Below are 24,051 nucleotides of genomic sequence, written 5' to 3' on the forward strand. Positions count from 1 at the left end.
AGACTTGATGTCATTTCTTTAGATATTTATTTCCAGATTCAGGGGCAACAAAAGTGCTCTTGCAGCAGGGACTGATCTGGCTGGTGGGGGTGGGGGAGGGGATGGAACCACCAACACTTTTTTATAGAGAGGGAAACTTAATGTCCAAAAAAATGTTAAAGATAAACGCATTAAGAGGTTTAAAAAAAAAATAGAAGAACCACAAGTGTCTATCAGACACTTGAAAAACTATTTGGCCCCAATAACCATACTAGCTATATGGTATTTCTGCCTGGAGCTCAGACCACTCCCCCAAGCTCCAGACCCAAATGTCCAGCTGTTCAGTTGAGCAACTAAGATACAGCAGAAGTGATTTCCAAGGATAGGTCATAAAAGATACTGAGGTTTGGGCCTCCTGCTCACTCTCTCACCTCTCCCCACTGGGAGAAATCAGCTTCCATGTCACGAAGATACTAAGCAGTTCTCTGGGAGGTCGTAAAGAACTAAGGCCTCAGTCTTGTGCATGAACCACCTTGGAAATAAACCATCCAGCCCCAGTCAAGCCTTCAGGTGTCTGCCGGCTACAGCTCTGGCTCAGAGATTAACTGCAACCCCATGAGAGACCTCCAAGCTGGGGCCACTGAGCTAAGCTGCTCCTAGATTTCTGATGCACAAACCTTGGGTGAGAATAAATGTTTTTTGCTGTTTTAAGGTTATACTGTAGTTTTTAATAATCTATTTATTTGAAGAAATTGTTGAGAATTGATCCCCAGATTCCTTAAATTGAGAAATTTTTAAAAGAGTAGAAGTGCAGCAATGATTCTTAGGCAAATCTAAATTAACCTTGCAGATTTTTAAATGTGAGTCTTTAGAGGTAATCTCAATTTTGGAAGAAAAGACTTATTCTTTTAATAACTTTTTTAAATCAAAAAAACTGGAAAAAATAGACTTCTATTTTCTACATTTTAGAAGTGAAAATGTGATTCTTTGATAGTCGTTTTTCTCTCTCACTCCATGTGTTGAAAATTCTGATAATGAGATCACTAGATGCAGAGATAAAGAGTATACAGGAGGATAGTGTTAGTCACTTAATCATGTCCAACTCTTTGAGACCCCACGGACTGCAGCATGCCAGGCTCCTCAGTCCATGGAATTCTCCAGGCAAAATACCGGAGTGGGTTGTCATTCCTTTCTCCAGGGGATCTTCCTGATACGGGAGGAAGGGGAGGTGGAAGAAGGTTGAAATGTGATCTCATAGTTCCTGGCACCCATCTCTAACAAAAGATATCAGTGACAGAAGGTTTTCTGTGTCCACACCTCCCATTGGGACATAGCTAGCTTATCATGTCCTCAAAAATGGAGAGAAATGGTTTTCCCTTTATCAAAAATTTAAAGACCTTTATGGTAATGATTAAAATAAATTGAAGTACTCATGGGAGTGGTAATTGGTTCTCTCTTCGCACAACATGAGGTATATGCCTTATGGTTCCTCATTCTTATAATGATTCTGACTTTTCCAAAATAAGGGCCCCTACCAATAAACACAGCAAGGATACGTGGAGGGAAGGGTTTGAAGTAACTGCATGGTCTAGTCCCTGCTGACAAAACCCAGCAATGCAAAGAATAAAATATTGCTGATGTTAATGCGGTTCTGTAAGGGTCAGTCTTCTAATGTACTTAGATACATTTTCAGAAAATCATTCAACTGAGATTTGGTATATAGACTTTCTACCAGGAATAACGTACTTTTCAGAGTTCCCTCACATGTACCTCCCAGCAATTCTATTAGCAACTGGAATTATTATTTCTATTGAGTATATGACAAAAATTCTCAGGGTCAGCTTGTTGGTGGCAAGAAAGACTATAAATTAGACCTCCTGGAATCCAATACAGGGCCTTTCTCCAGGCCACTGTTAACGGCTTAGAAAAGTGGGTAATTTAAGAACACAATTTTGGTTTTTAGTTTGCTTTTAAATTTTGTATTAATTCAAAATAGTTTATGTTATATTTTTAATCCATGATTTTATAAAATGAGCTTATTGTTATAATATTCACTGTTTCTCTCATTCACGCACTTACATAGATCCTGTTCTATCATTGTTAAGTCCACTGATTAAAAAAACTAAGCTACATACAAAGTTAGAGCAAGCTCCAGGAGATGGTGAAGGACAGGGAAGCTGGGCGTGCTGCAGTCCATGGGGTCGCAAAGAGTCAGGTACAACTGAGCAACTGAACAACAACATATAAAAGAAAGAGAAATGCAAATCAAAACCACAATGAGGTACCATTACACGCCAGTCAGGATGGCTGCTATCCAAAAGTCTACAAGCAATGAATGCTGGAGAGGGTGTGGAGAAAAGGGAACCCTCTTACACTGTTGGTGGGAATGCAAACTAGTACAGCCGCTATGGAAAACAGTGTGGAGATTTCTTAAAAAACTGGAAATAGAACTGCCATATGACCCAGCAATCCCACTTCTGGGCATACACACTGAGGAAACCAGATCTGAAAGAGACACGTGCACCCCAATGTTCATCGCAGCACTGTTTATAATAGCCAGGACATGGAAGCAACCTAGATGCCCATCAGCAGATGAATGGATAAGGAAGCTGTGGTACATATACACCATGGAATATTACTCAGCCGTTAAAAAGAATTCATTTGAACCAGTCCTAATGAGATGGATGAAGCTGGAGCCCCTTATACAGAGTGAAGTAAGCCAGAAAGATAAAGAACATTACAGCATACTAACACTAATATGGAATTTAGAAAGGTGATAACGATAACCCTATATGCAAAACAGAGAGACACAGAGATACAGAACAGACTTTTGAACTCTGTGGGAGAATGTGAGGGTGGGATATTTCAAAAGAACAGCATGTATACTATCTATGGTGAAACAGATCACCAGCCCAGGTGGGATGCATGAGACAAGTGCTCCAGCCTGGTGCACTGGGAAGACCCAGAGGAATCGGGTGGAGAGGGAGGTGGGAGCGGGGATCGGGATGGGGAATACATGTAAATCCATGGCTGATTCATATCAATGTATGACAAAACCCACTGAAATGTTGTGAAGTAATTAGCCTCCAACTAATAAAAAAAAAAAAAAAACATATAAAAGAAAGTTTCTTCACTCACCTGCACACACTTTGGTTAAGGATGTGAATTTGCAATCATTCCATTTTGACTCTTCAAGTAAACCTTTGAAGGGGGAGCAGAATGGAATGGAAGAGGGAAAACAGTCACCTCTGGCTTTGACAAGTGGTCAGAAATAGGTCACAAGTAGAAAAGTGAGATAGGGAGTACTAAGTGTGTTACCCGGCAAGAATATAAATGGCTGATGAGATGGGTAAGGTGATTGAAGTACAGTGGAGAGGGCTGTTGAAGCATTTAGAATGATTAGGTTTAAAGCAGTAACCATGAAAGATAATGTCCTTTGAGGCTCAGTTTAGATGGCCCTCCTGTAAAATCTACCCTTATTTCCCAGAACAAAATTCTGTCCTCTAAGATAACACTGTCCCTCTCCCATTAGCCTTCATCAAGCCAAAACTATCCATGACTTAGCACAAAGAGACTCTAATCTTCTTCCAGGCAGTGTCTTTGTTGGGCTTATTTAACTCCTACAATTCTTAGTGACAAGTTGGAGGTGGAGGACAGGCAGAGGATGAAGGGAAGGCAGAAATGACTTCAGTGTTGACTTAGTTACTCCTTCGATCTTGACACTTTGCTAGACACTGCACTTTTGTCATCTCATGAGGAATCTAAGGCTTAGAGAGTTTAGTAATTTATCCAAGATCACTCAACTGATAGGAGATAAATTCAGGATTTGAACCTAATTCTTTCTTCCTCCAAAACTGGTACTGAGCTTATTAGTATTTGCAGGAAAATTAGTTCTGGCATGGTGTTTAGAAATGGCTGAAAGCATTTCACCATGATTCTTAATTATTTCTGGGTCATGAACTCATGCAGGGATCTCTCCCATAAAATTATATATATGCAAATACATACAACACTGTGCATACCATTTCTCAGGGATCACAGGGCTCCCAGAGCGCATCAAGGGCTCCCAAGGAAACCATGGAAACCAAAGTAAGAACCTATGATGACAGTATTCCAAACCACTCTTCTCCTATCCCATTCCCCCCACCTCTCTTCCCACAGTCTGAGAGCCATCAAAACCAGAGAAAGTTTAAACACATGAAAAGTTTGATTGGGAAGAGCAAATTTAAAATTCTGATATAATGCTCTACTTAAAACTGTCGTGGACAATTTGAACAAGGAGACCTTGGAAAATGTAGACTATCTTTAAATTTCAGTCATGATCTTCAGACCACATGTGATGTAAGACTGAGTGATGAGGTTCAGAATTCATCCTGCTCAGAATTCATCCTCAGGGGAGTGAAATAGCTGAAAATAAACTGAATGGAAAATCCTAGGAAGTATCCTACGATTTAAAGGAAGAAAGGTTTATTTCTACCATTTTTGCCTATGAAATTTTTCTTAAAAAATGTCTTTGGATTTTGGGGGCTAAATAAAATGCTTGGATGAAGTTTGTGTGGTTTTTATTTATACTCTGTATTATTTCAAAGAGAATTTAAGATAGCATATAGGCTTAGAGAAAATATAATAAAATATGAATTACACATAGAAAAAAATAAACAGAGACATAAACTAGGGAGACAGGAGTGGAGCTGATTTTATAACATGAATTTGTATACTGATAAGGCCTCTACTTCCTCAAGGTAATTTTTAAAAATTATGCAGCACTAAGGGTTTCTCATATTAAGTATACATTTTTCAGAATTCACAAAATACCTTCACATACATTATCTCATTTGATCCTAAATTGAAAAGGCAATAATTTTGAGGCAATTATTCTCTATATTTTCCAGAAAAGAAAACCGAGGCTCAGGGAGGGACTTGGAAAATCTAGTCCTTGTTCTTTTCAACGCCACTGATTGTTACAGTTCCTGGGAACGGATAACTGATGCCTCTCAGTTCTCCGGAAGAACAATAAACACTTGATTCCTGTGGCCACGGCATCTTCATGAGAGGATTACTACCTCTTTACAGGTGCTTTAGATCTGGAGATGGACAGACATAAAATTGAAGGACTTCAGACTTGGAATAGACCTTTCAGGTAAGGTCTTTGATCACTTTATTGATGAGTGCATCAAAACTCTCTAGGAAGCCAAAAGATTTGTCACAATCATTCTATCCGTTTGTGGTAGGGCCAGGGTCAAAGGCAGGTTTCCTGAATCCTTCTCTTTACACTTTATTGCCTCTATAGCTCCATACATACCCTTTCTATAATTTTTTTTACAGACACAATTCTGACCTTTCTTTCCCCAGTTCCTCTTGTGTTCACTGAGTAAACTGCTGCATGCCAACTGCCCGGCTACCAACCCCTGGTAGCCCCCCGCATGACCTGACACCAGTGACTTTTCCCACTGCTCACTTCCTGTAACTGCATGGGAATGCTTTTGATTGTAAGGATGCTAGTCCTTTGGGTAACATCCTCACAGAGTGGTCTTGTGCAGACTATGGATAAAGAACATACTTTTGTGAACAGCAGCGAACTGAGTCTTTTCTGGAAGGAGGGGACTTTCTAGGTGTCTGTCATCAGGAAAGATTTGAGTGAAGGCACTTAGATGGGAGGGACAAAATGACCTTTGAAATTCTGGAGGACTTGGGCAGGGACTGTCTCTCCCACCTCCCAAACCAAAGTGAACCAGGTTATGAAATGCCTGGTAATTTTTCATGTCAAACGAAAGGCCATTCAACTACATACCAGCCAACCACTGCCATCCCCGCATGAAGGTGGCAGTAGAATGACAGGTTTCAAAAGGGAGAGGGAAGTATTAGGCAACAGGAACCAGGGCCACGGTCACCCAGTCACTTCTGCCCTAACAACGACTCTTCTTCCACTGCCAAGGTCAGAGGCCATGGGTTAGCAAATGAGCTCCCTTAGGCAATTTTGAATTCCCTAAACCAGATTCAGGACCTCTGTACATTGTTTCTTGCGCCTAAATTTCAGTTCCCTTCCTGACCTTTTGTCCTTTTGACAAACTCTTACTCATCCTTCGTATGTCTGGTTCAGACCATCTACTTTAGATAACCTATTCTGACACTATCCTGTCCTCCATCTCCTCTTCCAAAATCTGTGTTCTTTTAGAACAGACTCTGCTTTTAGTTCCAATGCCCAGCAGTGCAGGAAATATAGTATGTACTTGGTGTCAGTTGAATGAATGAAGAAGTCACTGTGATCTTTTGAGTGCATTTTTCAATAGGTAATTCATGAGCAATGATAAAATTCAAACTGCACTCGAAAAATTCAGTGAAAAGTAGATCTTCCCCCAACTATATCCCCTCCGACCCTTGGTCTCAGTTGTGTCCTTTCAGACTATATACATAAGGGTATTTAACTGTATTCCTGTCATTTTTCTACACAATAGTAAAAAAAAAAAAAAAAAGTTATTTTTATTTGCATAACAATACAGCTTATACACAAATATATATATCATATATATCACTTATTACATATAGCCGCTGTATCTATAAATATATATAGCATTAAGTATATATTTATAGACTAAGTCCTGTGCCTTTTTACTTGGCAGAAGTCAGGTTTTTCCCTTTTAATTAAGACCACGCAGTATTCCACCGCAGGGGTACGCCAAGGTTTCCCTCACATTCCCTGATTTAGGGTTTTAGATGTATGCTTCCATTATTTTCACTGTCAAAGCCCCGTCCTCCAGCGCAGAAACACCCTCACCCTCCTACCCCTCGCCCTCGCCCGCCGTCCCATCATTTTCAAACCCCTGGTCACGAGCCCACGGCAGGCCCAGCGCCAAACGCGACCTCTGCCTTCCACCATGTACCCCCGCGTCCCCGCCGCAGAGCGGAAGGACGCGGCCCCGCGCGCGTCGCGGCGACGGAGCCACACGGCCCCTCCCCTCCCCTAGCGTCTCCCGGCCGCCCGCGTCGCCCGCTCAGAGGGGCCGGAACGACCGGAGCCCGGCCTCGCCTGGCTCTGGGTGGACCGGCAGGACGGGCGTGGCCGGCTAGGCGCGGCGCTGGGCGGAGCTCCGGCGCGGGCGGGGCGGGGCTCTGGCTGGGCGGGGCTCCGGCAAGCGGGGCGGGGCGCGGCCAGCGTGCAGGGCTCCTCCCCTTTCCTCCGGCGGCGCCGGCGGCCGCAGCACTTCCGGGTCGGCGCGGAGGCGGGGCGGAGGAGCCGCGGCGGCTGTTATTGTTCGAGTGTGCTCGGCCGGCGCTGTCTCCCTCGGCTCGGTCGGTGTCAGTTTGCCCAGCTTCCCCTCGGCCTCTCACTCCCGGCGGCTGAAGGCGGCGGCGACGGCGGCTGCGGCAGGCGGGGCCTGGCTTTTCGAGGCCGAGTGGCGCCGGGGTGAGGGGCGCGGAGGAGGAGGAGCAGCAGCAGGAGGAGGAGCCGTGTGCCCTGGCACCGAGCGGCCGCGGCCATGGCGTACGCCTATCTCTTCAAGTACATCATCATCGGCGACACAGGTGAGGCCCGGGACGCGGCGGCCGACCGGTCGGGAGGCGGCGGCCCGGAGGCCGGGGCCGAGGGGCAAACGGCATCGGGCCGCGGCGCGGGTTTGGTCGCCGCCGGGCGCCTCCCCGCCGCTCCATTTCCGCAGTGCTGGAGCTGGTGACGTGGGCACTGCGAGCGGCCGCGGCCTGGCCCGCCGCCCCGGCCCCGGCCCCGGCCCCGGCCCCGGCCGGGCCTGCAGCCGGGGGCCGTGACAGCCGTTTCACCGCCCGGTCTGGGGAGTAGATTACAGGGGAGCCGGCCTGGCTCTGAGGGTTGCACGCCCTGCCCGGAGCCCCTCACCTTGGGCCTCGCCGCCGCCCCCGAGAAAGGAAAAGGGGGGCCCGGGGAGAGCAGAAGGAGATGGAAGGAGGGTCTTGGCTTCCCTGACACATCCCACCTTCTCCGACCCGTTCACATCTGCCACGGCCTGAGCAAAGCGCTCCCCGGCGTGGAACAGCTAGCTGAGAAGGAGACATTTAAAAAAAAAAAAAAGATATATATGTGTGTGTGTATATATGTGTTTTTATCACTCTCAATTGCCAAGTCTGAATAAGTAGCATCCCATTACTTGACGCCTGGGGAATGCCTTTCGAGGTCATTAAAGCACGGAAGAGTTCTGTCTCTGTCGACTTTTGCCACGTGTAAACTGGCGTTATTTGATAGTAATGCAAGGCCCTTCAGCCCTTCAGTGCTCTCGGGTGCGTGTGCGTGTTGGGGACACTGGCTTTTTTTCCGATACATGAAATCCAGGCCCACAACTGCCAATTAATCAGATGACCTAATGTCCATTTGAAGCAGAAAGACATACAGCTATTTTTCACTTAAAATTACATCTCAGTTCATTTTACAGATAAAGTAGTCAAACTCATTGAAAATATATTTTTTAAATTATTTAAGGATTTTTTTGACATTACTGTGAATCTAATAATAAAGCTAAGACGTGTTCAGGTGTTACAACTATTAATATACCAGAGTCTGATTTCAGTGATGACTCTTGCACAACTTTGGACCCTTTGCACAACTTTGGAAATGTAAGCGGAGGCTTGTGGTTGTACTAGCAATATGTCACGTTGAATAAGTAACACAAGAGGCATGTTGATTGCTGCCTAAAAGAAAGATTTTCTGCTGTAAATACAGCGTTTCAGCAATGTTTTTTGGCGTGCGCATTGAAACTTGATGGTTCTCTTTGCAAAATCCTGGATAAAGCAATGTTTTGCACATGTTCAGTAGCAAATTTATATACTTTTTAAAATACTGAAGGAAGTGGGGTTTCGAAGCCTACTGGTACGTTTTAATTTAGGTTGTAACAATGAGATTGGAAGAGGAAATTCACAATAACTATAATACGAATGGGTTTGGGAAGTAGAAGGGTTATTATGGACATCAGCAATAGTGACAGTTGAAATTAGCCTTTGCAGGTTTCTCTCTTTCAACTTAACCTACCAAACATCTACTGTGGGTGAAGAGTTGTGCTGGGAGTAGTGGGGCTACAAATATTAGCAAGTTGGTGCTGGGTTCTTTTGGAATTTGCCCTCATGCCAAAACAATGTCCAGGCAGTTCAGAGGGAAGACATTCTTGCATTGCTACTGTTACCCACCTGGTTCAAGTACGCTTGACAGTAGACTGTCCACTGCGTCACTTTCTCCCCACTCCAGTAACTGTCAGATTAATCTTCCGCAGATGGGTCTCTTAGGAGGCCATTCCTCCATTTACATTCATTTGTTTGACCTTCAGGGACCTCCACATCTAAGCATTATTCCCCACATCAGCCTTCTTCCCCACTGTCCACTAGTCCCCCTCGTCTTCTTGCCGTGAGGTCCTGTGCGTTTACCTGGTCACTGCTGCTCCCTCTGTTTGGAGTGCCTCTCTGTCAAATTTGTCTGCCCTCAAAGTTTGACTAGAGTCTTCCATAGTGGTTTCACAGTCAACGTTTATTAAGTTCTTTTGATGTGTTAGGCATTCCTGATATCCCAACTGGAAGTGACTACACCTCCTTATCTGGATGTATCCCCCTTTGTGTTAATTCCTGACTGTTTTGTAGATACTTGGGTGGGCATTTGTGTTTGATTACATACCTCTTGAGGGCAGAAAAGGTGTTTTTGCATGGTTTTGTATGCCAGGAAGAGCTTAGTAGAAGGTAGGCCCCAGATACTTAATTACATTAATGAAAGAATAGCCAAACAGGCCATAATGTTCCTATTAGTATACATTGATAACTTGACAGAATTTTTTAGCCGAGTTCTGCCGTTTTCCATTTATATCAACTTTGACCAGACCCGTTTACCGTGTTTGCTTAATTCAAAGTAGACCCGCTTAATGTGACCCCCCACACACACACAAGAATGATAGTAAATCAATAATGGTAGATCCATCCTAATTTTTTTTTTAACGTCATAGTGTGGAAAACATGCATTTTTAAATCGAAGAAAATCACTCCTTTTCCTGATTTTCAGTTTTCCTGCCTATTGAGACAATCATTATTAGCGTGACCCCCATAGTGAGATAAAGTAAGGGCAGATATGAAAACACTGCACGTGGTCATCATGCTGCTGAAGTGTTCCTTTTCTTACTATATGGCCAAGTGCGGTTAAAATACAGCTTTAAATTTTTTCATGGGTAGTGTCTCATTCCTGAAAAATCATTTAGGAAAATGTGTCATTTAAACCTAGATATAAAGTGGAAATTGGTTTTTAACAAGCCTGGACTAATATCATAAGCAGATAATTATCAAATGCAGAAGAATCAAAAAATTGTAATAAACCTATAATCTTGGTACACAGAAGCACAAACCTAGTTGTGTTCTATCTGAAATACCCTTTCTTCTGGGCTCCACTCCCCAAAACCCCACTCCAGCCAAAGTGAAAGTCAGGTCAGAGTTTTTTATTACCTTAGCAGCTCCTGTTCATTCATTCTTTCAGGGTGATAACAAACCCCACCCTTCCCTAGCTCCCTGTACTAGTTCCCTCCTCTCTTCTTTATTTAACCACCCCCACAGTTTGGTTTGCCTGTTTTTTCTTAAAAACTTTTAAGGACAAGTGTTGTATAAGAAGGGATTCCCTCGTAGCTTAGTCATTAAAGAATCTGCCTGCAATGCAGGAGACCTGGGTTCAGTTCCTGGGTCAGGAAGATCCCCAGAAGGGAATGACAACCCACTCCAGTATTCCTGCCTGGAGAATTCCATGGACACAGGAGCCTGGTGGGTACAGTCAGTGGAGTCGAAATAAACAAGCCTGAACACACATTATCCTGACATCTGAATGTGTTTTTTTATTTGAGATATGATTGGCGTATAACACTGTTTTAGTTTCAGACACACAGCGTAATGATTTGGTAAGTAAATATGTTGCAGAATGATTACCACAATAAGTTTCAGCTAGAAAACTTGTTTTCTAGAAAACAAGTTAGAAAACAGCTAGAAAGTTGTTTTTTCCTTGTGATGAGACCTTTTAAGATATACTCTCCTAACTTTCAGCTGTTCCATACAGTGTTGATGACTCTATTCATCATGCTGTACAGTACATCCCCAGGACTTGTAGCTAGAAGTTTGTACTTTTTGATCACCTTTACTGCAGCGTCTTAATAATCTTTTTGTTTGTTTGGAATGTTTTTGACTTTGTTTTAAAAGTGAGGGTAGGCATTCAGTATCAGACATGTTTAATAGATAAGTGGATGGGCTCTTGGGGAAGGTGCTGCAGGGCTCTACCTGGAAGATAATACTTGATTTGCCAGGTGGGCAAAGGGGAAATATCTAGTAGATAATTGCAAGTGCATCTTTGTAGCTCAGTCATTGATGTTTTTAAAACATAGTGATATTCATTGTTGTCTGACTCTTTGCATCTCCATGGACTGCAGCTCGCCAGACCTCCCTGTGATACTGGGAAGTTGAAAACAGAGCTGTACCATGGGCCATTTTATTGAAGACTTTGCATGTGAAAGAGAAGGAAAGAGTAAGAAGTTTAGAGTTGATTGCAAGATCAAGTTGGCTGGTGTGTGTGTATGAGGACAGGGGAGACTTGAGGTTGAAAGTTTGAAATTACTAGAGAAAGGGTAGAGGCTAAATCCCAGAGGATTCCGGGAAAGAACAGTATTTGATTCTCTAGGTTTGGAACTGTAACAGCAGGAAGACCGCTTTCTCTGGGACAGTCTCATTTGAGTTTCTTTAGATTCTTATGAGTCACCTGGTGTATTGGTTTTTTGGTGTGTTTTTTTTTTTTTTCTTCTTTTAAGGATTCAGTGGCCTAACCCTCAGTGATTTTGAGTTACTTGATCTGAAGTGGAGCTTCATGTTGCAAAACCTAAGGCCAGAAACACTAATCACTTTATATAGTTATATGAGCAAGTTTGTTAGACTGTTTCAGAAAACAAACTGGGAAGTTGGGAGGCAGAAAACTTCCATTAACTTTTAAAAAATTATATATCATGCATGTAAAACAAATTCATATTATATGTTAACACAGTTTAAAGAATAGAGTTGAATCAAACACCCATGCGAGAGAAATACAGAGCCTCATCACTTGAGTCTCCACAAGGCTTCCTCTCACCTGAATTCTGTATTAGTCCTTCCCTAGCTATTCTTCATAGACGTCTCACTTAACACATCCCTAAACTATAGTGTCTAGTTCTGCCTGCTTTTGGATGTGTTCGGTTGTTTTATTAAATGAGAGAGTTATGCTTCTGAAACATACCTTTTAATGTCACCCAGAATTTACTTGACGTTTTCGCTTTCTGCATGTTATTTACTATCCTTCAGAATTTTGACTCCCCTTTCCCTTTCCATCCCAGCCAGTGTATTTGCTGCCTGCTTCCTCTAATATTTATATTGCTCCTGAGACTTCCTTTTGAGCCACAGAGGCCACGGCCCCGGGTTCCTCATCCCTTTCCCTCTTTCTTCTCTCCCGGTGAGCCTGCCCCTCATGTCCAGTCATGCCCCACTCTTCTGTCTTGTGCTTGTGTCCTTTCTGTCCCCACTCCATTGCTGCTCCCGCTCCAGCGTGAAATTAACGTCCTCCTTTCTCTCTCCCCCTGCTCCCCCTCCCCGTGTTATCTGACAGCTCTCCTCCTCTTAGCCTGTCGTTCTGCTGGTTGACTTGAGCAGATCCTACTTTTGCCAGCTCAGCTGTTTTCCCCTCTCTCTCTGCCCAGCTGTGCTTGCTGCATTTTGTTCTTCTGTGCTCATCCTCAGTCTGGGAGGCTGAGTCCTTTGCCACAAAAGATAGAACCACGTACTGACTGCCCCCGTCCTTCTCTCTGACTTTTCGTTTTCTGTGACACTTCCCCATTTTTTTCATCAGCCTCGTTCATTTGCAGGTTTTAAAATTCTCCACATTCTTGCCGTCATTCCTCACTTGAAAGTAAAGGACACCCAGCAAAGAGATGCAAAGTACCATCTGCTGTCAAACACTCAGAGTCACCCTTTTTAATGCCTACAGTGTTCCTCAACTCAGACGACTTGGGTCTCATCCTTGGAGATGCTGTTTTAGTGGATCTGCAGCGAGTCCTGGACATGTGTATTTTTTAAAAAACAGTCTTTGTAGTGGTACTGTGACACTCCTTTCCTTGTTGGTTATGAGCCTTTTTGCCTGACTTTTTCTAAAATTAATTCTTTTCTACTGTCAGGTTTTCTGCTCTCTGGGATTTTAAGTAATTGCTAAGGCATATCCAGGTTCAATCCCTGGGTTGATAAGATCCCCCGGAGAAGGGAATGGAGCCCACTCTGATAGTGTTACCTGGAGCATGGACAGAGGAGCCTGGTGGGCTACAGTCTGTGGGGTCACAGAGAGTCAGCCATGACTCAGCGACTAACACTACTCCTCCTAAGGCACATCCTGGGTGAATTGACACAGAATTCTCCACTACATTAGTGTTTGGCACTCTGTCTACCTGCTGGACTCTTGGGAGGACTTCTCCCCACTTTTTGTAGTCCATGCACAGCTTCGAAAGCTTTTAATCCTTTAACTGGCTGTGTGAAGTAACCATTTCATAGATGAGGAAACTGAGCTGTGTCCTTTGGGGCAAACTATTTCTTCTCTCCCACAAGCTCTTCTACTTTTCATAGCTATGATGTAGCTCTAAGTTTCTCCAGTTCTTTCTTGAAAATGTTGCCATTTTCAGGGGTAGCTGACTGTTACTGTGTTTCTGGTCCAATCTGAGGGAAAAAAGAAGAAAATGAATGTTGATGGATGATGAGTGAAGTTCTTGAAGGCACAGAGTTAGTGCCTCAGAACATGATGAATATGTGCTAGGTAGCCTCTGCTGGTTAGGCTGCACACATTGACCAGTTTATTTCTTCTTTCAAAAAGGATTTAAGGGCACTTACATACAAATTGTCTACAGTTTTAGATGCAAGTAAGAGAGAGTGTATTAGCTTATGTTGCCAACATAACAAACCACCATATTCTTAGCAGCTGCAACAATGCAAATCGATTATCTTAGAGTTTTGAAGTTCTGCATAAGTTCATGTACATGGCAGTACATGTCAGAAGTCCGATGTGTGTCTCACTGCGCTGTCCTCAAGTTCTTGGCAGGTTGGGTTCCCTTCTGGAGGGTCTGTGCTCATTCAGGTTGTTGGCAGAATAGTTCTGTGCTGAGGTCTCCATTTTCTTGCTGGTGTCATCAGTTCCCGGCTTCCCAAGTCTACCCACCTAGTCACATGATTTGGCCCAGGGCCCCCTTGCTTTATCTTCAAAGCAACAGTGGGTCAGGTCCTTCTGTGTCAGTGTTTCTGACTCTTCTTGAGTCGTCCAAACTCTGATCGAAGCCAGGAAAGGTTTTCTGCTTTTAAAGACTTACATAATTAGATTGGGTTTACCTGGATAATCAAGGATAATCTCCTCATCTTGAGGTCTGTAATCTTAATCACATCTGTATGGGTCCCCTTGCCTTGTAGGGTAGCATACCCATAGGTTCTGGGGATTGATTAGAGTGTGTGTATTTTGGAGTGGGGGAAGTGAGGGGTTTTATCCTTCCTACCACAGCAGGCTGAGGAGAAGCAGTAGGTAGAAACAATAAATTGAAGTCAGAAATAACATTAATATCCATGCTGTGTACACTTTTTTGAAGTGGACACTATTTAGCACCACTGCAGAAGGAGAAGAGGAGATGTCAGAGGATGAGATGGTTGGACAGCATCACCCATGCAATAGACGTGAACTTGGGCAAACTACGGGAGGTGGGTGAGGGACAGGGAGGCCTGGCGTGCTGCAGTCCACAGGGTCAAAGAATCGGACACAACTGGGTGGCTAAACTGACTGCACTGCAGAGAACCCTCCTCTCATCTACTTATTTATAGTAATCATCAATTTTTAAAAGTATGTGTACTCATATACTTATTCTTTAATTGAGTCTTGAAAGACATTTTCTTCTGGTTCCCTTAAAAAGAATACAGTGTAGTGAAAAATGTAAATATACAAATAGTATATTTGAACATGGGCTTCCCAGGTGGCGCTAGGGTTAAAGAACTGCCTCCCAATGCAAGAAATGTGGATAGATGCTGGTTGGATCCTTGGGTTGGGAAGATCCCCTGGAGGAGGGCATGGAACTCACTCCAGTCTTCTTGCCTGGAGAATCCCCATGAACACAGGAGCCTGGCGGGCTAGCGTCCATAGTGTCTCACAGAGTCAGACATGACTGAAGTGATTTAGCAAGCACACATGCATATTTGAACATATGGGGCCTTTTCTAGGGGTATAACTCATTGAATCTGAACAGTTATATCCATGAGGAAGGCTCTACTTTACAGTGAAGAAAGGTTGACTGATTGTCACATCACACAGCTAGTAACTGACCAAGCTGGAATTTGAGCCCAGATCTTTCTGACTCCAAAGTCCATGCTCTCTCTCCCATGTTGTACACATTTCTTAATTCCCACTTATTCCATATCATACCTCTTGCGTTGGCTTATCAGCTGCTTGGTCTGTTGAGTTGATGTGGAAGTACACAGTCCCTCAGTTCACTTTTATACTAAAACAGAAACTACCTCCACTCTGCAAAACCAGGCAGAAATATTCTGTCAGTAAAACAAGGATAAAGTTTGTTCACTGCTCCTCAGCAGCTCTGTAAGCTTGGGCAGCCTCTTCAGTCTCCAAATCTCAGTGTCTTCATCTATAAAATGGAATAAATAAGCGAGATTTTATGTGTGACCCTGACTAGATAAATGGTTAATAGTTCATCTTCGTTTTTTATCTTTTTTTTTTTATCATTTTTATACTTCTTTGAATGTTTTCAAGAATTTCCCCATATGCATTTGAAAAACTAAACCAAACTTGACCAATGCTATATAGTGTTTGATAATGCTGTTCATAGCAAAAATAATTTCTTTCACCCTCCATGTGAACTAATATGTTCACATAATAGTTACTGTGTTGATTTTTTTTTTTCCACTTCCTTGAGTAGCTTGCTCATTTATGGCCAGCTGATAACTTGAAAGAGTCTGCCATCTTTGACTCTCATGGTTGCTTTCCTAGCCTGTGCAGGAGACCTGGGTTTGATCCCTGGGTTGGGAGGATCCCCTGGAGAAGGGAAAGCCTACCCATTCCAGTATTCTGGCCTGGAGAATTCCATGGACTTTATAGTCCATGGGGTTGCAAAGAGTTGGAAACAACTGAGTGAGTTTCACTTCACTAGCCTCTGTTGGTGTTTTTTTGTACTTACCATATTTGTCTGCAGGTTGATGTTTTATGGAAGGTTCCTTACTTTATCAACATTGTTTTAGCAAGATTCAGAATTGTTCAGCAGGATTCATTTTATTCCAGGTATCTGTTTTTATCGGCTTTGCCTAATGTAGTCTGTATGACCATCCAAGTCCAGTAATGATGTAGAGAGACTGACTTCGTTCTAGGAAAGAACCCATTTGATTAAGAAGAACAGAAGGCTACTCCAACTGGCTGAAGAAGAGAGGTTTTGATGAGAATTTAGAATGTTCAGGAATCCAAGAAAAACTAAACAAGTCTGGGGGAACTGGACACTCTGAAATCTTTGTTTTGTTCTTAATGGCTGCTCTTTTGACTCTGAAGATAATTAGAAATGTGTTTTTCTTGTTTTAAAGGTGTTCTTTCCTTTCTCTCTTTTTTTAAAACAATCTTTTCATTATTAGTTTTTTACTTTATTTCACTTAATATATTTAGATTCTGTGTATTGGTTCTTTAGTATTTGAGACTAATTTTCAAGCCAAGTACTTGGTCACTGTTTTTATATGTTACATGTGTGCTTGGAAAGTGTATTCTTGGGTGTGGTGGAGTCAGGGTTCCAGTCTCATCAGTTAGATCAGTCTTGCTATTTGTATGAGTCATATTCTTCTATATTCTTCAGTCTTTTGAGTTTGGGAGTGAGATGTAAATATCCTGTGTTATGATAATTGGATGGGTTTGGGGGATTTTTTTGTTTGTTTTGTAGTTTTGTCAAATTGATTTTCCTTCCCCCGCCCAGTAAACTTGAGGACTAATTTGTAAGGTGCGTGTGGCCTTTACATCTTGCTGAAGAGTTCATTCTTCCTTTGTTATTTAAGTTCCCCTGCACTTTATACGTGTTCTGTATTTAGTAGTGTAGTTTTTGGTATTTGAGTATTTGATATTAATATTAAATATAAACTTTTTGTTCATATTTGCATAGTATATACATTTCATTTTCCTTTGGAATCAGATTTTTTCGTTTTGTTTAGGAAATAAACATTACAGATACAATTGAAACCCATTGCACACACTTCACCTCTGTCCTTAGAGGAAACCAATCTCCTGGATTTGGTATTTAATCTTCCTATGAAAGTTTCCAAATGATTACTAATACATATGTATTTATCTGTAAATGATGCACAGTATTTTATGTATTTTTTCAGCTTCATATTAATGGAATTTACTGTACTTGCTCCGAAACTGTTTTGTTCATTATTTTGAGGGATTTATCTATATTAATATATTTTGTTCTATTTTATTGATATTTATTGCTTGATCAGTCAAATTTTCATCATTCTGCTGCAGTGTAAAAGACAGCTCCGCATGGATCATTCTGGCTCCTTGAGCGCAGGTGCCAGAGCTCTGAAGATACACCTCCAGGTGGAACCGCAGGTGGAGGGGTGTCCCCTTCAGCTCCACCAGCTAATCTCAGTCACTCTCCAGAGTGGTTATCTGGCAACTCTCATCTTTGTTTCAGCCCTACTATGTCACTTTCTTTAAAGTCTGTTTTTTGTGTAGCCCAGTGCTCTTATTTTTTAAAAAAATTCAATCTGAGAGGCTGTCTTTTACCAGGAGAATGTAATCATTAGTGAATTTGAATTTTTTCCTGCCATCCGGCACCAGCCTGGTTCAGTCACAAGCAGGTGTCAAGGCCTGGGCCCCAGGTTGCCTCTCTGAACTTCAGGGGAGGCGCACTTGTCCCACACAGGAAACGGTATGGTGGCCAGATCTCCCAGGCTTGTCTAGTGTCCTTGTAGGACAATCTGGAAAGAGGACACCTGCCCATAACTTACTTGTGCAAATGAACAATTCATTTAAATTCCTGAGTTTTCTCTTTGTAAAATGTGTGTAGTACTACTGGCTTAGTGCACTCTATAGGGTTGTCCCCCAGTGTTCTAAGTTTTGGGTTTTTTTCCTCTAACTTTGTAGCTGTCTTTGAAACTCAAATGTCGGTAGTTTCTCTTCATTTATTTACAGTTGATAAACCAGTGGAAGTGGTGCATTTATGCCTGCTCTGCAGCCTTTGGCATTATTAACATTGATGGATAGCTCCCCCTTAACATTTGTTCACCTTTAGCAGTAACTACTATGCTTCTAGGAGGCAAATAATACGTTATTCTAAGTCCTCTTGGGTATTTTAGCTTAGACTGCACTCTTGAAAATTTCCTCAGAGCCTGCTGTTTGTGATTAGAAAAATATCTGGATTGGGTGGTGGCTCCTGCTTACTCATTGCTTTGGTAAAGTTCAGACATCTTTAGCTTCAGTTTTCTCATCTAGAAAATGTCAGTAGTACTGGCTAACTTACCTACCTCACAGGATTTTTGTTAGCTTGAAATAAACATTGTACACAGATGCTTTGAAGCTGCAGGGTGCTTTATTAATGGTAGTATTTTAGAGATATTTTTTCTTACATGTTGAGTATTCTAAAATTAAGTTGTGTGTTTGGGGGGGGGGGATGTCTTGCCTATGGAAAAAGGTATTCACTATGCTGACTTTAAACTATAATTACCTGAGTTGAAAGAAGCAAAACAACATGTTAACCTGCAAAATGGCAGTTCTTTGATCTTGAAATTCTCTCTGTACTCTGTAAAAGAAAAAGTCTTTTCTAGACTTGGATGAGAAGAATATTGGGTTGGAGGTGCTCTTTTTCACTGGTCTCCAGAAAAGAGGTTTTAAGATGGAGAGTTGTTTCCTATACTCACTCATGGTGTCTTGAGGTTCCTTGCCAAGGTTTCTCTTAATTTTGAACTTTTTGGAAAGAGGCGGTTCTATAGATCTGCAGGAGTCTTCAGTATAAATGAATCTATTGGTCAAAGGTTATCTTCTCTGTTTGGCCCAAGTATTGTTGGTTCAGTTTTAACTATTTCAAAGGACAAAGTAAAAGTAGATTTGTCCACAACCACTTACGTTCAAAGCTTTACTTGATACAAATATTAATAAATAGGGAAATTCGTTATTAGGTTATAAACTGAAGCAGTAGTAATTGTTTGCCTGGTGAGATAATTGACCAATCCTTTAAGAAAAATATTTGTTAACACTTTTCCAGGTTGATCTTTGGTATGGGGTGAAGAATTTCTTCTGGTTTTGCAGCCAAGTGGATTTTTAACTGGTTGAATAACTATCCTTAAGTACTGTCCATGTAGGCCACCTGAAGAGAGCATGCTGCTATATTCAGTCCTAGATTTTTACATTTTATATTGGCAACAACTTGGATAAACTCCACTTTGGTTGAAAGAATTAATGTGTGGATTACACCAGACAGAATCCAGAATGGCTGACTAAATTTAACAAAGTGGAGTTGAATAAAAATGGAGTGAAAGCACTATATTTACTTTTTTCTTAAAAAAAAATTATTAAATAAGATGGAGGTAGCTGGTTAAATAGCAACATATGTCTAAAAACTTAGAAGTTTTACATAACTAAGTCCAGTTCAGTTCAGTATGAGTCCACAAAGGAAGAAATGTGACTCTCAGTAAAAGTGTAATGTACAAACAAGGCAGGTAGTAGTTGTGCTCAGTCAGGACTCAACTGCAGTTCACTTATGGAAACTTGGTTCAGAGGGACATCTGCTCATTGGAATCTGTACTCAGAGACCAGTCAGGGTGGTACAGAGGTGTGTCAGCCATATTTCCCAACATATTTAGGAAAGGAAGAATAACTGAAACATTTTAACAAAAAAAGACTTAAAGGAGAATATAACAATGACTTCAAATACTTAGGTGACTGTCATATTAAGAAGGGGCTTCAACTTACCCTTTGTGGCTTTTTGCAGACAGAATCAGGACTACAAGTAGACGACTCGCTGTGAAATGGAAAGAGTGTTAAGTGGTGAGTAGGTCGGTTACTGGGGCTGTTGAGGCAGAGGTTTGATTGACACATTAGGACATGGAAGATGAAATTTATGCAACCAGTAGGGGATTGGATTTGAATATTTTTTTCTTTTTAAAGAAAGTTAAGGTATTATGTGGGCATTCCCGGTGCTGGAGTTAAGAAAAGGAGCAGGACTACCCTACCCTAAGGAGGAGACCAGTTTGCCACAATGACAAGATGGTGTAATAGAAACTTGTCTATGCAGCGTACTGAAGGAGCATGGAGAAGACTCATTCATTCTACCTGGAGTGAACAGCTCATGACGTTCTGACTTTGAGTAAACATTTACTGAGGACCCACTGTATGCTGAAGACTGTGCTGTAGCTTTCATACATTTCTCGCAGTAATCCTCATAGCTCCTGACCCCGTTTTACAAATGATAGATGAGATGTGACACGATCAGACACTTTGAGAACTTCCCCACCTCATAATCCTGTAGAATCAGTTTGTGCTTTGGCCTCCATTTGTGTATTTGTTGTTTACGGAGAACAGAGGATGGAACTGAGCTACTCAGTCTTTTGTTTTGCCAAGAAGGTGGGATGACTTTATACCAGGAATGTTCTGCAGAGGGTGGTCCTGTGGAGTTTTGTCGGGATTTGTGGAGGCTCAGGAATACAGGAATCTTGGGACCACACTATGAAGAGCATTGTGTGGTATAAAGAGTTGGTTTCATATGCTCTGGGTACAGCTTCATAAAAGAAGCTTTATTCCCCATCTCTGAATGGGATAACTAACTCTTCACTCAGACTTCTGACAGGAGTTATTGAGGCCTTTCCACCATTTAACTTTTTTTTCTTTCTTGATCTCCCCCACCCCCCCATCCATTTTGGCTTACAGTTTCCTTACTTGGAGAATTTACCCAAGAAATGGAAAAATCGTATTGGATTTGAATGTGAATCTATCAATGTTGAGCCTTAGTCATAAAGTAAGTCTTGTTAAAAGTACTACTGATTAGTTATTCTTTAGTGGCTTTTAGGAGTTAAAAAAGGAAATTTAAAAAAAAATCAAAATCTTCAGTTTCACAACACATTATTTTACTTTCAGGCTTCTAATTTTCTTAGCAGACCAGTATTTAATGTGACTATTTATGGTCACACTAGAAGTTTTGCTAGTTATTTAAATGCCACATCACACTGGAGTTTGTTGGATGGGGCTAGTGAAAGTATTGCTTATATAGTATTTGATGTTAAAATAGGTCCTTTGGGAAAAAAAAAAAATAGGTCCTTTGAAAAACTCAGATCTTTTTAAAATTATAATAAAAACAATGTTTATGGTGAAAAATGAAAATTTAAATACTCCACCATTTTGCATAGTATAGTAATGATTTGTGTATCCTTCTAGAAATTTTCTGTGCATCTTTAAACATGTCTCTGTGTGTGTGTGTGTCCATCCGTCCCAGTCCCACCAATATGATTATACAAATTGTGCTGTTCTTCACCTTTTTTTCACGTAAGGGTAAATCTTGGGTGTCTTAACATATCACGAATAAATCTATCTCATTCTTTTTAAAAACCTGTATAGCTGAATCATTATTACTTCGGTCAGTCCTCACTTTTCTTAGTCCTGGTCTGTGCTAGCAGACAGCAGAAACCTGCTGTGGTTAACTTAAGCAGAGCAGCATTTTATTGGAAAGATAGGATGCTCCATAGAATTGATGGGAAGGCAGTGTAATCAAGCTTGAAAATGGCAAAACCACGGAAGGCAAGACACAGCTAGACTCCTGCTGTCAATACAACCTGCTGAAGCAGATGCTGGTGCATGCCAGTTGTCCAGCATCTCCCCTGTAGCCACTGTGGATTCTTTCTTTCTGGTTCCTGATATTGACGCATTCCTTCAAGATTCCAAATTCTGAACAGGAGCACCTGATTGGCTCAGCCTAGGTCAAATGTGACCACAATGGAAGGTCATAAATCATCTTCCATTAAGAATAGGAATTTAGAAAGAATATTAGTATTTAATTGTGAATTTAAGTATTCATGTATCAATACTTAAATTCAACAAGCTAGTCTCAACATTGTCTGTGTTGACTGATATCAAGTCTGCAGGGATTTAAGGAGCTTGATTTAATTACTGTTATCATGTACTTCTTATTAACCTAGCACTGCGAGAAATGGATCGTTCTGCTTACAGTCTTTGATTTTGATACTCATTGACATCATAACATACTGCTTAGACATCATGTGCAGTAAACTTACTGTATGGTGATTATATTGTATGTTTATATCCAGACACCTTCTTCCTTTCAAAGCATCATGAGAAAGTATCCTCTTCATGCTCCTTCATTGAAATTTATTTGTGAGATGCTAAGTTCTTATTTGGAATCTTTACTTTATGAAACGATTAGTAAAATGGTCAGGTTAAAGTATGTTGATACACCTGATCTATTATTTTTTTAAAACCTTCTTCCTTCGTTAAATTTCTGGTCTGTCAGAGTCTTTAAGCTTATAGAACATTTCCTTTCTTTATCTTACTGTTGATGCTAATACATGGTAAGTGAGATAGCTTCTTTTTAGTTAGAGGAGATATTGTTTGCAAGTAGTAATATGTATCTGAGAAGAACAAACTCAGGAGGTTGGGTGGTACAGTGGGAAAATATGACTTAATATTGTAAATTTTAAAACCTTATTTTGAGTTTCAATTCTGCTTCTTACTGTGTTTTAACTTGAGGCATGTCATTTAAGCCTCAGTTCTTTCTTCTTTAAAATAAAGTTATCAGGAATTCCCTGGCAGTCCATGATTAGGACTCAGCACTTTCACTGCCGTGGTCTGGGTTCAATCCCTTGTTGGAACTAAGATCCCACAAGCTGTGTGGCTTGGCAAAAAAAAAAAATGAGATTATCATTCCTGCTTTACTGATGTCATAGGCTTACTGTTACGGTCAAATAAGATTGTGTGTGAAGAGGGAGCTTGTTTTCACCTTCAAAATGTCAAAAGTCATGCATATATTTTACATAAGACAAGAGTGTGTTAGCTTGAACTCAATTATAGAAGTCCATAGCTGCAATAAAAACTACTTGTTCATATTGAAGTGGGTCCTTTGGGTATTAGGCAGGTATCAGGTAGTCTCACTATTCTAAGCTGAGTAATTGCCAGAGATTCTAAGTGGAAACCAGGATAACCCTGTTTTGAACTTAACCTGTACTGAGGTGCAGCATATCTTCACTATTTTCTGTTACTTATCTATTGTACCAAGCAGGTAATGGTGTCATGTTAGTTGTAGCTGGAAAACTAAAGAGGATTGGACATTGAGACCAGCATTTTAGTTGGCTATTTTGGAGAAGGCAATGGCACCCCACTCCAGTACTCTTGCCTGGAAAATCCCATGGACGGAGGAGCCTGGTAGGCTGCAGTCCATGGGGTCGCTAAGAGTCAGACACAACTGAGCAACTTCACTTTCATGCATTGGAGAAGGAAATGGCAACCCACTCCAGTGTTCTTGCCTGGAGAATCCCAGGGACGGGGGAGGCTGGTGGGCTGCCGTCTATGGGGTCCCACAGAGTCGGACACGACTGAAGCGACTTAGCAGCAGCGTAGCTAGGCCAGTGAGTCTCAGACTTCAGGGCACGTCAGAATCACCTGAAGAGCTTGGTGAAACACTGATTTAAGGACTCCACCCCAGAGTTTCTGACTCATTAAGTTCGGGGTGGAGCTGATAATTTGCATTCTAAAAGTTTCCAGGTACTGCTGATGTTGCTGCTCTGGAGAGCACACTAGAGAATCAGCGCTTTAGTGAAGGCATGTAATTCATCATCCAGGCTGATCCCTAATTCATCAGGACACCAGGGGTAACTAAGCCTGTCCCTGGCAAACCAGGATACAGAGTCATCCTCATTTTACCTGTTTGAAAAATCTTTTTACAAAGAGGGTTATGCAATAGAATTGTCACCTAGTAGATGACTCACGGTACCCAAGGTTGGTTGGTTGGTTGGTTTATTGGTTTATGTTAAATTCCCAGCTGTGATGATTCAGTTTTGTTTTTTCCT

At 41.7% G+C, this 24,051-nt stretch overlaps 1 protein-coding gene across 2 annotated transcripts in view; it reads left to right on the forward strand.

Annotated features, from left to right (window-relative positions):
* Positions 1-7,360: 7,360 nt before the first annotated feature.
* The window catches only part of RAB2A (RAB2A, member RAS oncogene family), a 65,319-nt gene continuing 48,628 nt past the window's right edge, over positions 7,361-24,051 (forward strand). The window contains exons 1-2 of one of the 2 annotated variants that reach the window (XM_043483153.1): positions 7,369-7,503; positions 19,971-20,026. In XM_043483153.1, the coding sequence (XP_043339088.1) occupies positions 20,008-20,026 (19 nt within the window). In that variant the 5' untranslated portion in view covers positions 7,369-7,503; positions 19,971-20,007. Of the gene's footprint in view, positions 7,504-19,970; positions 20,027-24,051 lie in introns of both variants that reach the window. The other variant, XM_043483152.1, reaches the window with a different exon arrangement.

Source organism: Cervus canadensis, chromosome 12, assembly GCF_019320065.1.
Source record: "Cervus canadensis isolate Bull #8, Minnesota chromosome 12, ASM1932006v1, whole genome shotgun sequence".
NCBI classification, from domain to species: domain Eukaryota; kingdom Metazoa; phylum Chordata; class Mammalia; order Artiodactyla; family Cervidae; genus Cervus; species Cervus canadensis.